The 16525-nt window shown below is 44.3% G+C and overlaps 1 protein-coding gene across 2 annotated transcripts in view; it reads right to left on the reverse strand.

Moving 5' to 3' along the window:
* The window catches only part of LOC140496015 (cytokine receptor common subunit gamma-like), a 53864-nt gene that overhangs the window by 16663 nt on the left and 20676 nt on the right, over positions 1-16525 (reverse strand). For both annotated transcript variants that reach the window (XM_072595444.1, XM_072595443.1), the window contains exons 3-4: positions 2562-2743; positions 43-185 (exon numbers count right to left, since the gene is read on the reverse strand). In XM_072595444.1, coding sequence (XP_072451545.1) covers positions 43-185; positions 2562-2743 — 325 coding nt within the window. The remainder of the gene's footprint in view (positions 1-42; positions 186-2561; positions 2744-16525) is intronic.

Raw genomic sequence — 16525 nt, forward strand, 5'->3', positions numbered from 1 at the left:
TTAATCAATGTATCAGTCTTGTTGGTCATTATCACATGGTACCTGCCAGTCTTTATCCTTATTACTGCGGTGCCTGATTTCATACATTCGACATTTCAGTAACTTTGCTGGTGTTTCCCAGCTCAAAAGGAGCTCGTTGTTTTCTGTCATATTCAGCGTCATGTTTGCCGGAGGGTAGAGTTTCACTGAAAGACATGAATTGAGTTTTTGCTGTTATTAAAGTGGATATTTCAAGCGTTTCAGAGAGTGATTCTTTCAGAAAAAAATTGTGGGTCAATGAAATTGGAGCAAGTGAACTGGCTGAGGTTCAAGAGTTATCATCATTACTAAAGAAAAAACAAGGAGAAGTAGGATAATGTAACAGCCATCGCACACTACTCAGTCAGTCCCTACATATCTCTTCTGTCTCAGATTAATGAGGACCTATTTGATCCTTGGAATATCAGTACTCACTGTAACCATTACAAAGTCTATTCCACAGGTTCAAATCCTGCAAGCTCTGCAAAGTAAAGCCAGTTTGATGCAGTGGAAGTCAGTGCTACAGAAACCTGAGACCTTCACAATATTGGGAAAGGGCCAGTCTCCATTTCTGGGACAGCCCGCAAGGTCTCCCTTGCTGGTAAGAGTTCTGGCATAGGAGTGAGATATATGCTGCAGAAGGTATTGCGATTGCTACAGGCAAAATGGGGCATCAAGCAGCTTCTTTAATATGGAGTGCAATTATCAAAATATAGTTTAACTTGTGATAACTGTTGACTCCTGAACATCCATTAAGAAATGTATATCCCTCTAGTAATAATTAGAGCAATTGAACTTAACGGAAACGAGGGGGCAGCACGGTGGCACAGTGGTTAGCAGTGCTGCCTCACAGCGCCAGAGACCTGGGTTCAATTCCTGCCTCAGGCAACTGTCTGTGTGGAGTTTGCACATTCTCCCCGTGTCTACATGGGTTTCCTCCGGGTACTCTAGTTTCCTCCCACAGTCCAAAAATGTGCAGGTTAGGTGAATTGGCCATGTTAAATTGCCCGTAGTGTTAGGTGAAGGGGTAAATGTAGGGGAATGGGTCTGTTTGGGTTGCTCTTCGGAGGGTCGGTGTGGACTTGTTGGGCCGAAGGGCCTGTTTCCACGCTGTAAGTAATCTAATCTAATCAGGATCCTCTTTGTCAGGGATACCTTTGCTGGTGTTTGTTGAAATGAAACCACGTGTGCAGGTAGAGGGGCTCCAGTTTAATGTGTCATTCAGAAAGTGGCACCTGTAACAGTGCAGCTGTAACTCAACGGTACAGCTTTGCAATGTTTGGACTCTACTGAATTTTTTGCACTCAAGCCCTTGAGTGGAACTTGAACCTTGTGACTCAGGCAATAGTGCGAGAAACACGAGTCACACTCGCAGAAGCAAATGTAAAGGAATTGAAGGGCTGAGGCTGAGTGGAATTTGGCAATATTGTGGAAGTGGAGGTGGTGGTTTTAGTGTTTTCAGGGGCATCTGGTCAGAAGCTCGAACGGGGGTTCAAATACGAAACCCAGTGTCTGAACATACAATTGCCAATCAGAGGGTTGGAATTTGGGAAGGGGTTTGTGGTATGAACCAAAGACAGTTTTAACTCTGTCAACATTTATTTGGAGACATCTCTACTTATCCAGTACTAGATGTTAGACAAGCAGTCTGATATTGTAAGTCATGATTTGGAGATACCAGTGTTGGACTGGAGTGTACAAAGTTAAAAATGACAACCACCTGATGAAGGAGCGGCACACCGAAAGCTAGTGCTTCCAATTAAACCTGTTGGACTATAACCTGGCGTTGTGTGATTTTTAACTTGATACTGTGAGGCGGATGAGGGATCCAGAGAAGTGGATCTTGAGGTGGAGCTGGGAGATCATATGAAAATTGATGTTATCATTTGAGATGACATTGCTGGACAGCAGCAAGTCAGTGAGACATGGGATAGAGAGACTGAGAGACTCCACAGGTAAAAGGTTGAGAGTGGGAAGAGAATCCATTGCAGGCAATTCTTTGGTGCTTGGAAAGATAAGAATGGAATCAGTTGAGTGCAGTTACACCCAGCTGGGTGATGGCACAGAGATATTAGAGAAGGGGGATCTGGTCCACTGGGTCTAAAACTGCACACGTCGAGATGGGTGAGAGGAATTACTTCTATCACAGCATCAGACTCCATTTATCAGCCATTGTTTTATGGTCATTATTAGTCTCTTAATTTCCAATTTAAAAAAAAATAAATTCAAAATGGAATGCGCTGCCAGAGGAAGTGGTGGAGGCTGGTATAATTATAACATTTAAAAGACATCTGGATGGGTATATGAATAGGAAGGGTTTAAGCGAATATGGGCCCAAATGCTGGCAAATTGGACCAGATCTATTTAGGATAATTGGTAGCATGGATGCATTGTTTCCATGCTGTACATCTTTATGACTCTAAATTTCACCTGCTGCTGTGGTGGGAATCAAACCTGGGTCCCCAGAACATTACCTGGGTCTCTGAATGAATAATCCAACAACAGTAACACTGGGTTATCACTTAAATTATTAAATTTTCTACCTTGGTTCTGCAGCTGGTAGGGGTTGGACAGAGTTGATGTATTTTCTGAGTCATTGGATCCATTTGTGTAAATGAAAAAGTCTTCAAATTCGATTACTTTATCTTTTGAGAAATAGCAACCAACATTATAGCCATTTTCTTGGATATAGTTCCCACATTCCTCCGGTGGCCTTGAAGTGTACCTGTACGGGATAAGAAATGATTATTATTTCCTTTCCAGTATGTGTTTCTAACCTGGAAGTTCAAAATTGATCACAAAGCAATATCTTTTCAAAAATCACCACATCTTCAACAATTCTTTAAAGAGAAAGAAACCTGGATTCATACAGCACCTTTCACATCTTCAGGAAATTATTTTGCAGCCAGTTAAGTACTTTGGAAGTGTAGTCAGTGTTGTAATGTAGAAAATACAACAGTCTATAACACAGAGCATACTCTCACAAACCAGATAACATGTTCTTTTATTATTTGGTATATGAGTTGAGGGATAAATATTGGCCTGGTTAACTGGTAGAAATTCTTCAGTATAGAGTCAGGCATCTTACATGAATCTTACAGGAATCTTTCTCCGCTATATTGATGACTGCATTGGTGCCATTTCGTGCTCCCAAGAGGAGGTTGAATAGTTAATCAACTTCACCAACACATTCCACCCTGATCTTAAATTCACCTAGACCATCTCTGACATCTCCCTCCCTTTCCTAGACTTCTCCATCTCCATCCACAAGGACTGACTCAAGACTGACATTTTTTACAAACCAACCGACTCCCACAGCTACCTGGATTACACCTCTTCCCACCCTACCTCCTGCAAAAATGCCATCCCATATTCCCAATTCCTCTGCCTCTGCCACATCTGCTCCCAGGAGGACCAGTTCCATCACAGAACACACAGATGGCCTCCTTCTTTGAAGACCGAAATTTCCACTCCCATGTGGTTGAAGCTGCCCTCCAACACATTTCATCCACCTCCTGCACCTCCGCCCTCAAACCCACCCTTCCAACCACAATAAAGACAGAATCCTCCCCCCGGGTCCTCACCTTCCACTCTACCAACCTCCGCATAAATTGCATCATCTGCTGACATTCTCCCCACCTACAAATGGATCCCACCCACCAGGGATATATTTCCCTCCCCACCTTTATCCACTTTCCGCAAAGACTGTTTCCTCTGTGACTACCTGGTTAGGTCCACACCCCCCCCCCCCCCCCCCAACACCCTCCCGTCCTGGTACCTTCCCCTGCCACCACAGGAATTGCAAAACCTGCGCTCACACTTCCTCCCTCACCTCCTTCCAAGGCCCTAAAGGAGCCTTCCACATCCATCGAAGTTTCACCTGCACCTTCACACGTCATTTATTGTATCCGTTGCTCCCGATGTGGTCTCCTTTACATTGGGGACACTGGACACCTTCTCGCAGAGCACTTTAGAGAACATCTCCGGGACACCCGCACCAATCAACCCCACCACCACGTGGCCGAACATTTCAACTCCTCCTCCCACTCTGCCGAGGACACGTAGTTCCTGGGCCTCCTCCATCGCCGCTCCCTCACCATCTGACGCCTGGAGGAAGAACGCCTCATCTTCCACCTCGGAACACTTCAACCCAGGGCATCAATGTGGACTTCACCAGTTTCCTCATTTCCACTCCCCTCACCTTACCCCAGTTCCAACCTTCCAGCTCAGCACCATCCTCATGACCTGTCCCACCTGTCAATCTTCCTTCCCACCTATCTGCTCCACCCTCCCCTCCCACCTTCACCCCCACCTCCATCTACCTATTGCACTCTCAGCTACCTTCTCCCCAGGCCCACCCTCCTCCCATTTATCTCTCCCAGTCTCATTCCTGATGAAGGGCTCTGGCACGAAACGTCGATTTTCCTGCTCCTCAGATGCTGCCTGACCTGCTGTGCTTTTCCAGCAACACACTTTCGACTCTGATCTCCAGCATCTGCAGACCTCACTATCTCCTCAGGAATCTTACACCCCATCCTGAGACAGCTGCTGTCTTATCTGTAAGATAGATCCTTTGTGATTCTTTGTCTATATTAAGTTTCAACATACTGTTACAAATTTTCATGTGGAGCCTCAGGTGAGACATTGTCAAAATATATGCCAAGTGGTATTATCAGGAATTTATGTTTTATATTTTATCATTTTTAATCTTAACAATAAATTAATATTCTTCTATTTTATATCTTGCTTGCTCGGCTGAGAGGTTTGACTCTCACTGTCACATGACAGTGACCCAATAACGATTTCATCATAAATTTCCTCCTAATTTCTAGTTGAGGACCCAGTTCTTCATTTAGTGCCTGCACAGAATGCTCAAACTGAAATAGCAGTAATTCCGATACTCCTAAATGACTTGACAGGATTCTAAAGAAAGTTGTAGGAAGTCAATACAAGTGTTTAACTTCACCAAAAATATATATAGAGTTCAACAAGATTCCTCATGGCAGACTGGTTAGCATGGTTAGATCACATGGAATGCAGGGGAAAATAACTATTTGAATACAGAACCGGCTCAAAGGTGATGTGGGAAGGTTGCTTTTCAGACTAAAGGCCTGTGACCAGCGGTGTGCAACAAGGATTGGTGCTCGGTCCACTGCTTTTTGTTATTTACATAAATGATTTGGATGTGAACATACAAGGTCTGGTTAGTAAATTTGCAGATGACACCAAAATTAATGGTGTAGTGGACAGCGAAGAAGGTTACCTCAGATTACGACAGGATCTTGATCAGATGGGCCAATAGGCCAATGAGTGGCAGATGGAGTTTAACTTAGATAATTGCGAGGTGTTGCATTTTGGAAAGGCAAATCAGAGTGGGACTTATACACTTCATGGTAAAGTCCGAGGAATGCAGGTTCATTGATCCCTGAAAGTGGAGTCGCAGGTAGGTAGGATACTGAACAAGGTGTTTGGTATGCTTGCCTTTATTGATCAGCGCATTAAATATAGGAGTTGGGAGGTCATGTTGTGGCTGTACAGGACATTGTTTAGGCCACTATTCAAATACTGCATGTGATTCTGGTCTCCTGGCTACAGGAAGGATGTTGTGAGACTTGAAAGGGCTCAGAAAGGATTTACAAGGACGTTGCCAGGACTGGAGGATTTGAGCTATAGGGAGAGGCTGAATAGGCTGGGTCTATTTTCCCTGGAGCATTGGAGGCTGAGGGGTGATCTTATAGGCATTTATAAAATCATGACGGGCATGGATAGGGTAAATGGACAATGTCTTTTTCCCGAGGTGGGGCAGTCCAAAACTAGAGGGCATAGGTTTATGGTGAGAGGAGAAGGATTTAAAAGGGACCCAAGTGGCAACGTTTTCATGCAGAAGATGGTGCATGTATGGAGTGAATCACCAGTGGGAGTGGTGGAGACTGGTACAATTACAACATTTAAAAAGCATGGGTACAGGAATAGGAAGGGTTTAGTCGGATGTGGGCCAAATGCTGGCAAATGGGACGAGATTTATTTCGGACATTTGGTTGGCATGGACGAGTTGGACTGAAGGGTCTATTTCTGTGCTGTATATCTCTATGTCTCTATGACTCTGTAAAATATTCACATCCAGGATTTTTGGAATTCTAGCCCAGTGAAAAAAAAACCTATTCTATCAGATAATCTCATTTCTTTGAGCCAGAGGGAAAACAATTATAGCTTTATTATGGTCTTTGCAAGATAATCTTTCAAAGCTAACATTTTAATACAGCTTCTCCAACCATACAGCCCAACTGGTCTATGCCAGTAAATATATTACACATGACTCCAACTTTACTCATTCAATTCTCTTTGCTGTTTCTTGGATTCCTTTTTTCCTTATGTGGTTATCCAATCTCACTTTAAACACTTCTGTTCGTAACTCATACTTAAAATCGCCACTGTCTCACCAGGCTGTAGGACTGCTCTCTCATTAGAGAAAGACAACTGGTGGTGACTTAACTCAAGGGTTACCATTCCTCAGGCAAGGGTGAGAGGTTGAGAAGGAGAGTCCTTCATGGTAACTTCACCCGGTGATGGGAATTGAACCCACAATCGTGGCATCATACTGCTTCGTCAACCAACCTCCCAGCACAGCGCGGAAATAGACCCTTCGGTTCAACTTGTCCACGCTGACCAGGTTTCCCAAACTAAACTAGTCCCATTTGCCTGCGTTTGGCCCAATATGGTTCCATATTATTGCCATCCTTTGTGTAAAGAGGTTTTTACTGAATTTGTCATTGGGTTTAATAGTGAGACTTTTATATTTATGACCTACAGTTTTCATCAGCCACAAAAAAGGCAAACAGTTCCTACAAGCCAAACCTTGCCAGAAATCAACAAGGTATCATTTTTGTGAAGATTCACGGAGGGTATCTCTCTTGGAGATTTAGTGCATTTTCTCAGACAATTGGTCCAAACCCACTTCATTCAGTGTATGTACCATGTCCTTGTGGCAGTCTGCTTATTCAATGGTAGTCCAGTTCTCTCACTCAGTGGAAGTGCTTGCCACTCCCGGCATGTCACAGGATTTCTGGTCTGGCGCTATGTTTAAAAGGCAGTGGTGCACTCAGTCAGGAGCTGTTATGCTTGGTTTGTGACCTTTGTCCTGACGTTTCAATTAAGGGGAAATTGGCAGCCTGCTTTGCCAACAGGAGCTTAGAAGTCCTGATGGATCAGGTCAAAAAGTGTGGCACTGGAAAAGCACAGCAGGTTAGGCAGCATCCAAGGAGCACGAGAGTCGATGTTTCGGACATAAGCTCTTCACCAGGGCTTATGCCCGAAAGGTTGACTCTCCTGCTCCTCGGATGCTGTGCTTTTCCGGCACCACAGTTTTTGACTCTGATCTCTAGCATCTGCAGTCCTCATCTTTTCCTGATGGACCAGGTGCAAACTGATCTAAGGTGGCCAACCTGGTCAGTGTGGTTTTAACCATCTTGAGGAATGCTCAGTAGCGTTGCAAATGGTAAATGACCTGCCAGCTAAGTGCCACTGTCTTCTCTTTGCTACTCAATCTGTTAATGCTACCGCACCCACTCTAAAGCTCTGCAGCCTCTCACTATTGCCTGCAACATCTTCCCTCACTCACTTTCAGCCAGCTCAGAGCGCCATCTCCTCATCCTGCATGACCCTTGGTGCTGCTGGCTCACCTATTCAGAAGCCCCCTCAATGACTTTAGAAAGGAGAAGGATTCTGGGTAACCCAAGATGGAGGACGGGAAAACTTTCTGGCTGTAACAGTTGTTCCTTTTTTGAGGTATTTTAGGTGCTGGAGGTGATTTCCTCGAATTTGAGGAGCAGCAATTACTGTTTTATATGCTGTTGCATTGTTTTGGAACTTTGGGGAAAAAAGTCAAAACAACAGCAGTTTTAAAAGGGAGAAGAACAGACAAAGGACAATGCAGGAGAGAGAGAGAGAAAGAAACTGTCACCACAGTGAACTTGTACAGTTACTGGCTTTGCTGTTTGAATTCATGTATCGCTGAACATCGGAGTGCGTCTGGGAAAATTAACAAACAGTGAAATTCACAACTGATCTTGAAGGATGTGTTGGGTGAAGTTCATAGCACAGAAGCAGATCAGTGAAGTGTTGTTTTAAGTGTGGCCTACAGAAAGTCTACAGTAGTGAGTAGAGTGAGTTCTTTCTTGATTATATGTTTTTGAAGATATGTCTCTTGATGAAACTTAAAATATAAGCCATAAATATTAATTTAACCTGGGGTAGTGTTTTGAAGAGGAATAAGATGGTGTTATTTTCTGGGTCTGTAGATTGTGAAGGAGCAAAAAATGGCCTTTAGTAGAGTGATATGTACTTCTTGTCAGATGTGGGAGTTTAAAGAGAGTTTAAGGGTACTGCGGATTACATCTGCAATAAATGCTGTTGGTTGTGAATCTTATCAGATCGAATGGATTGATTGGAGAAACAGTTAGAAGCGATGAGGAATTTTTAAAAGCAACAGTATGTGATGGATGGCAGTTATAGGAAGGAAGGAAAGTCTCAGATACAGTCACATAGATGGGTGAACTCCAGGAAAGGTAAGAGAGGTCGGCACCTAGGGCAGGAGTCTTTTGTGGATATACCTATTTCATACAAGTATGCTGTTTTGGAAAATGTAGGGGTTGATGGATCCTCAGGGGAACGTAGCACGAACAGCCAAGTTTCTGGTATTGAGACTGGCTCTAATGCAATGAGGGGTATGTCAGTTTCAAAGAGATCAATTATGATAGGGGATTCTCTAGTATGAGGTACAGACAGATGTTTTTGTGGCCAGCAGTGAAAAATCAGAATGGTGTGTTGCTTTCCTGGTGCCAGGATCAAGGATGACTCAGAGAGGGTGCAGAATGTTCTCACGGGGGAGTGGGGCCAGCAGGAGGTCATTGTCCACATTGGAATCAATGACATTGGAAGGGGAAAGGTTGAGATTCTGAAGGGAGATTACAGAGAGTTAGGCAGTAATTTAAAAAGGAGGTCCTCAAGAGTAGTAATATCTGGATTACTCCAGATGCTACGAGCTAGTGAAGGCAGGAATAGGAGGATAGAGCAGATGAATGCATGGCTGAGGAGCTGGTGTATGGGAGAAGGATTCACATTTTTGGATCATTGCAATCTCTTTTGGGGTAGAAGTGACCTGAACAAGAAGGACAGATTGCACCTAAAGTGGAAGGGGACTAATATACTGGCAGGCAGATTTGTTAGAGCTGCTCGGGAGGATTTAAACCAGTAAGGTGGGCGGGGGTGGGACCCAGGGGAGATAGTGAGGAAAGAGATCAATCTGAGAGTGGTACAGTTGAGAACAGAAGCGAGTCAAACAGGGCAGGCAGGGACAAGGTAGGACTAATAAATTAAACTGCATTTATTTCAATGCAAGGGACCTAACAGCGAAGGCAGATGAACTCAGGGCATGGTTAGGAACATGGGATTGGGATATCATAGCAATTACAGAAACATGGCTCAGGGATGGGCAGGACTGGCAGCTTAATATTCCAGGATACAAATGCTACAGGAAGGATAGAAAGGGAGGCAAGAGAGGAACGGGAGTGGCGTTTTTGATAAGGGATAGCATTACAACTGTGCTGAGGAAGGATATTCCTAGAAATACATCGAGGGAAGTTATTTGGGTGGAACTGAGAAATAAGAAAGGGATAATCACCTTATTGGGATTGTATTATAGACCTCCTAATCATCAGAGGTAAATACAGAAACAAACTTGTAATGAGATCTCAGCTATCTGTAAGAATAATAGGGTGGTTATGGTAGGGTATTTTAACTTTCCAAACATAGACTGGGACTGCCATAGTGTTAAGGGTTTAGATGGAGAGGAATTTATGTGTACAATTAAGAAAATTTTCTGATTCAGTATGTGGATGTACCTACTAGAGAAGATGCAAAACTTGACCTACTCTTGGGAAATAAGGCAGGGCAGGTGACTGAGGTGTCAGTGGGGGAGCACTTTGGGGCCAGTGACCATAATTCTATTAGATTTAAAATAGTGATGGAAAAGGATAGACCAGATCTAAAAGTTGAAGTTCGAAATTGGAGAAATGCCAATTTTGATGGTATTAGGCACGAACTTTCAAAAACTGATTGGGGGCAGATGTTCGCAGGTAAAGGTACTGCTGGAAAATTGGAAGCCTTCAGAAATGAAATAACGAGAATCCAGAGAAAGTATATTCCTGTCAGGGTGAAAGGGAAGGCTGATAGAGAATGCTGGATGACTAAAGAAATTGAACGTTTGGTTCAGAAAAAGAAGAAAGCATATGTAAGTTATAGACAGGATAGATTGAGTGAATCCTTAGAAGAGTATAAAGGTAGTAGGAGTATACTTAAGAGGGAAATCAGGAGGGCAAAAGGGGACATGAGATAGCTTTGGCAAATGGAATTAAGAAGAATCCAAAGGGTTTTTACAAATATTTTAAGGACAAAAGGGTAACTAGGGAGAGAATAGGGCCCCTCAAATCAGCAAGGCAGCCTTTGTGTGAGGCCGCAGAAAATGGGGGAGATACTAAATGAGTATTTTGCATCAGTATTTACTGTGGAAAAGGATATGGAAGATATAGACTGTAGGGAAATAGATGGTGACACTTTGCAACATGTCCATATTACAGTGGAGGAAGTGCTGGATGTCTTGAAATGCATAAAGGTGGATAAATCCCCAGGACCTGATCAGGTGTACCCGAGAACTATGTGGGAAGCTAAAGAAGTGATTGCTGGGTCTCTTGCTGAGATATTTGTATCATCGATAGTCACAGGTGAGGTGCTGGAAGACTGGAGGTTGGCTAACATGGTGCCACTGTTTAAGAAGGGTGGTAAGGACAAGCCAGGGAACTATAGACCAGTGAGCCTGATGTCGATGATGGGCAAGTTGTTGGAGGGAATCCTGAGGGACAGGATGCACATGTATTTGATAAGGCAAGGACTGATTAGGGATAGTCAATATGGCTTTGTGCATGGGAAATCATGTCTCACAAACTTGGTTGACTTTTTTGAAGAAGTAACAAAGAAGATTGATGAGGGCAGAGCAGTAGATGTGATCTATATGGACTTCAGTAAGGTGTTTGACAAGGTTTCCCATGGGAGATTGGTTAGCAAGGTTAGATCTCATGGAATACAGGGAGAATTAGCCATTTGGATACAGAACTGGCTCGAAGGTAGAAGACAGAGGGTGGTGGTGGACGGTTGTTTTTCAGACTGGAGGCCTGTGACCAGTGGAGTGCCACAAGGATCGGTGCTGGGTCCTCTACTTTTTGTCATTTACATAAATGAATTGGATGCGAGCACAAGAGATACAGTTCGTAAGTTTGCAGATGACACCAAAAATGGAGGTGTAGTGGACAGTGAAGAAGGTTACCTCAGATTACAACAGGATCTTGACCAGATGGGCCAATCGGCTGAGAAGTGGCAGATGGAGTTTAATTCAGATAAATGCAAGGTGCTGCATTTTGGGAAAGCAAATCTTACCAGGACTTATACACTTAATGGTAAGGTCCTAGGGAGTGTTGCTGAACAAAGTGACCTTGGAGTGCAGGTTCATAGCTCCTTGAAGGTGCAGTCGCAGGTAGATAGGATAGTGAAGAAGGCGTTTGGTATGTTTTCTTTTATTGGTCAGAGTATTGAATACAGGAGTTGAGAGGTCATGTTGTGGCTGTACAGGACATTGGTTAGGCCACTGTTGGAATATTGCATGCAATTCTGATCTCCTTCCTATTGGACAGATGTTGTGAAACTTGAAAGGGTTCAGAAAAGATTTACAAGGATGTTGCCAGGGTTGGAGAATTTGAGCTATAGGGAGAGGCTGAACAGGCTGGGGCTGTTTTCCCTGGAGCATCAGAGGCTGAGGGGTGACCTGATAGAGGTTTACAAAATTATGAGAGGCATGTTTAGGGTAAATAGACAAAGTCTTTTCCCTGGGGTCGGGGAGTACAGAACTAGAGGGCATAGGTTTAGGGTGAGAGGGAAAAGATATAAAAGAGACCTAAGGAACAACTTTTTTCATACCAAGGATGGTACGTGTATGGAATGAGCTGCCAGAAGAAGTGGTGGAGGATGGTACAATTGCAACATTTATAAGGTATTTGGATGGGTATATGAATAGGAAGGGTTTGGAGGGATATGGGCCGGGTGCTGGCAGGCGGGACCAGATCGGATTGGGATATCTGGTCGGCATGGACGGGTTGGACCAAAGGGTCTGTTTCCATGCTGTACATCTCTATGACTCTATGACTCCATAACTCACCATCTGTAACAGCACTAACATCTGTGCCACCCTCTTTCATCCCATTCAGTTTTTTCCTTTCTCTAATCCCAGGAGAAAACAATGCACAGTAGGGCCAAAAGAGCCAGACTGGGAAATGGGGTGCCTGACATTTGTCTGATATCCTTATGATCCTTGTAAGTGAGGGCCAGGACCACTCCTGGGAGGTGCTGAAACAATTCTGTTTTGGAGCCAATTATGAAACATTGACCATTCCCATTATCCTCACTGTGAATGGCTACTAACATGTAAGAACTTCTACTCTCTGACAATGAAACATCCTGTCTTTTGTCTTCTGCATGTACTAGTTGTGTTACCATGATTTCCAAGGTGAAGAAGCTAGTGCCACAAGACTCAGCTCTGAGGATGCTGCCACGGATCTTTCAGAGGATGTTTTCAACAAAGCTACCTCCTGCACCACACCCCAGATCAGGTACTGACACTGCAATGGGAAGGTTAGATAAAGTACAATTGGAAGCACAGTCTGGTGAGCTTATCACCACCATGCCTCTTCTGCTGGCTGAGGAAGAAATGTCCCAGGTTTCTGACACTCAGAGAACTGCTGCAGGCAGGAGAGGACCTCACAGTGTTAACAATTCAATGACTTCATCGACTTGCACAGGTTGACACAAGAGCAGCAGGCATCTTTGACAAGGGCAGAGGGCAACCTGACCCAAGGCTGACCCAGGACTGTAGAAATGTAGTCAGATCCCTGCTGCCTTGTGCGTACAAGTGCCTGGATGCCACCATGGACACATTCTCAGGGTCTGCTGGAACACACACACACTTGTACTCAGGTTAGCTCAGTTGACTGGACGGCTGGTTTGTAATGCAGAGTGATGTCAATAGCACAGGTTCAATTCTTATACCGGCTGGGAAGTTACCATAAATGGCTCTCCTTCTTTACTTCACCCAACCGTTGAAATGTGGTGACCCTCAAGTTTTACCAGCATCAGTCATCTCTCTCAAATGGGAGAACAATCCTATCGGCTGGCAACATTATCTTAGTTTTCTTCATCAGCGATGTGTGTGCAAATGGTCTAGCCAAAATTAAAACCTTGAAGGACAGCCTAACCATTTTTCAGGCTGTATGATGTTTTATGGTGCAAAGTGTGAAGTTTGCAGCTTCTACAGAACAGATGTGGGCTGTGGGGAATTGGTAGGTAATTGCTACTTTGGTAACGAGAATGAAACTTTCGATCTCAAAACATTGCCAGTGCATTGCAAACATTAGTGGAATTGATTTGTAATGTTGCAAGATATGGTTCAGTGTACTTGAGGAAAGGATTGGAACTCTGCACAGGAACTTAACTTCTAAGGTTCACATAGCATGTTGTACTCACAGGCATGTTTCAGCTTAAGTATGTGGGTGCCTGCATAATGCTACTGCCTTTTGAAGGGTCTCACGTCACTCGCAAATGAAGACCCCACCCCACCCCCTCACAGAACAAAACATTTACCGTTTTGAATGCAATGGCCGCCAGTTTCAGCTCCATTGCTGACTTGTAATCTACAGCAGGATGGAAGGAAACAGGGGTCACCCCTCAATCAGTGGGTTTCAGGCTCATTCTCTGACTATTGAGGAACCCCAAATGTACATACTCCCTCTTGGTAGCCCTTCGTGTCAACCCCATTGGCTTTGAACTTCCCCAAGTTCTCACCCAACCCTTCTATCCAAATCTTCCTTCCTCCCTAATTTACTCTCCCAGCCTTAGGCATATCATACAAAGTAGAGCTGGAGTAGGCCACTTGGAGCTTCGAGCCTGCACTGCTATTCATGTGGTCCATATGATCATCGCTGATCATCCAAATCAATAGCTTGTTTCTGCTGTTCCTCCTTTGATCCTTTCGCCCCAGGTGTTGAATCCAACTCCTTGAAATCAAACCCTGCTTTCTGAGGTCACAAGCTCCACAGGCTCACCACTCTCTGGGTGAAGAAATTTCTCTTCATCTCAGTCCAAATTGGTTTACCCTGTATCTTTAATTTGTGACTCCTGATCCTGGAGTTCCTTATCATCAGGACCATCCTTCCTTAATCAACTCTGTCTAATTCTGTTAGATTTTATAGATTTCTAAGGAATCCTGCCTCATATTGAGTAAACAATCCAAATGCAGTGGTTCCAGGGTGTAGCTGACTGTTAATGACGCCACCACTGCCCTTGTATTTCCCTTCGATACTCAAATATTTCCTCTCTTACATATTGAGCTGCCCCATCTCTTCACAATTGCAATCCCCATCGTCTCTAACCTCCTCAAGTTAAAATCCCCAGTTCCCTCCCGCAGTACTGGATAACCCTCTTAACCTTTAGTGGACAGACTTTCAAGATTAACTGTGGCCTATCCCATTGAGTGGGTTAGAAAGATGGCCCCAAACAATAAATGACCAGACCCCTTGCTGATATCAGAGTCAAGCATGTGTTGCTGGAAAAGCACAGTAGGTCAGGCAGTATCTGAGGAGCACAGGAATCGACGTTTCGGGCAAAAGCCATCAGGACAAAGCCTCATTCCCAATGAAGGGCTTTTGACCGAAACATTGATTCTCCTGCTCCTCAGATGCTGCCTGACCTGCTGTGCTTTTCCAGCACCTCACTGTTGACTCTGATCTCCAGCATCTTCAGTCCTCACTTTCCCCTGGCTGATACCTGTACAGCTTGTAACACTGTTCTTGTGAACGTCCCAAACTGGTCACACTGGAATTACAGGTTTGTCCGTGGCCCACTACCTGGACTGCTGAGGTACAGATCCCCTAACTTTAAACTGCTGTGAGTGGTTGACAGACTGTGTCAAAGCCCCTGGACTAATAGTAGAGGGAGCCCTTGATTCAATGTGCAGCGACTACCTACCTGAAGAATGTATCCTTCGCTGGGACACTCCTTAAGACTTTTGCTTAAAGCACCTACAGTGCATTTGGCACACATGCAGCTGGCACATAGTCTAGGTGTTGAGACTGATGTAGCACGGTGCCATACAGCAACTTGCCCACCTCCCGACTGACCACTGCTGACTAACATGACAAACTGCCTGGGCTCATGCCTACACTAAAAGGCAAGGCAACACAGGAGTACTGGGAGCCTGTTAGCTCTGGTTGAGGGGACAAAACCCAGAAAGGCAAGGCAGATATGTTGTGATCATCCAGGGATGTGCAAAGTAAACAAACAAATGAGAATCTCTGAATGTGGACCTGACCTTAAGTTAGGTGCCCATCCCTGCAGGGAGTGTCCTTACAAAAGCCAGCCAACGAAAAGTACTAGTGAGCTTCAAATTAGGCAGTGAAGTACAGAAACAGAGCAATAGAGTGGAAATGTGCCATGACGATATAGCAAGGTTTGTGTCTATCAGATGCCAATGTCTATGGATGTGGGGTGAATGCAGCCTCTGTCTATAGTCTGTGCCCTGAGATATTGATACTGGCTGTCCAAAATGGAGGTCCTTTGGAGCAAGTGACGATCTGGAGTTGCCAGATACCCATTCTGACTTTCATGTCGGGAATTCTTGGCGAATATATTAATGCATATCAATGTGGCAAGATAAACAATAATTAGGGTATTAATTAAAGATAGTAGGCCTCTCACCACTCACCAATGGAAATCTCATCTTGTCTTTAAACACTTGAATGGAAAGTGGGACTTTATGGTCTTGATGTCAGGATGCTCCATGCTGGACCTCTCACCTGGTTTTCCAACTTTCTCCCTGTGAGCCACGTCATTCCAGGGCTGGGAAGGTTGCACTACACATGTCTAAGCAAACAACCTATTTTAGTATTGTGAAGATCTTCATCAGGCCACTTCTGAGCTTTCTATTTTTCTAGGAAGAGATATCCAAACCTCACTTCTGGCATGCCCTGTACCACTGACACTCAGTAGCAGCAGTGTTTGTGATCTATAAGATGTATGGCAAAAATTCACTCAGGTTCCTTAGACAGTACCTTCCAAACCCACAACGACTACCATCTAGAAGGACAAGGGCAGTAAATTTGCGGGACCGCCATCACTGAAGAGCCCCTCCAAGTCACACCTTCCTGACTCACATTGCCCTTTCTTCTGTGTTGCTGGGTCAAAACCTTAAAATTCCCTCTCTCTCAGCATGATAGGTGTACCTACTCCAAATACACTGAAACAATTCAAGAGGCAGCTCACTCTCACCTTCTCAAGAGCAATTCAGGGTTAGCAATAAATTCCTGCCCAGGCAGAGAATTAATCCAAAAGAAACATAATTCTAAAAAATATT

This window comes from Chiloscyllium punctatum, chromosome 25 (assembly GCF_047496795.1).
Source record: "Chiloscyllium punctatum isolate Juve2018m chromosome 25, sChiPun1.3, whole genome shotgun sequence".
In the NCBI taxonomy this organism is placed as follows: domain Eukaryota; kingdom Metazoa; phylum Chordata; class Chondrichthyes; order Orectolobiformes; family Hemiscylliidae; genus Chiloscyllium; species Chiloscyllium punctatum.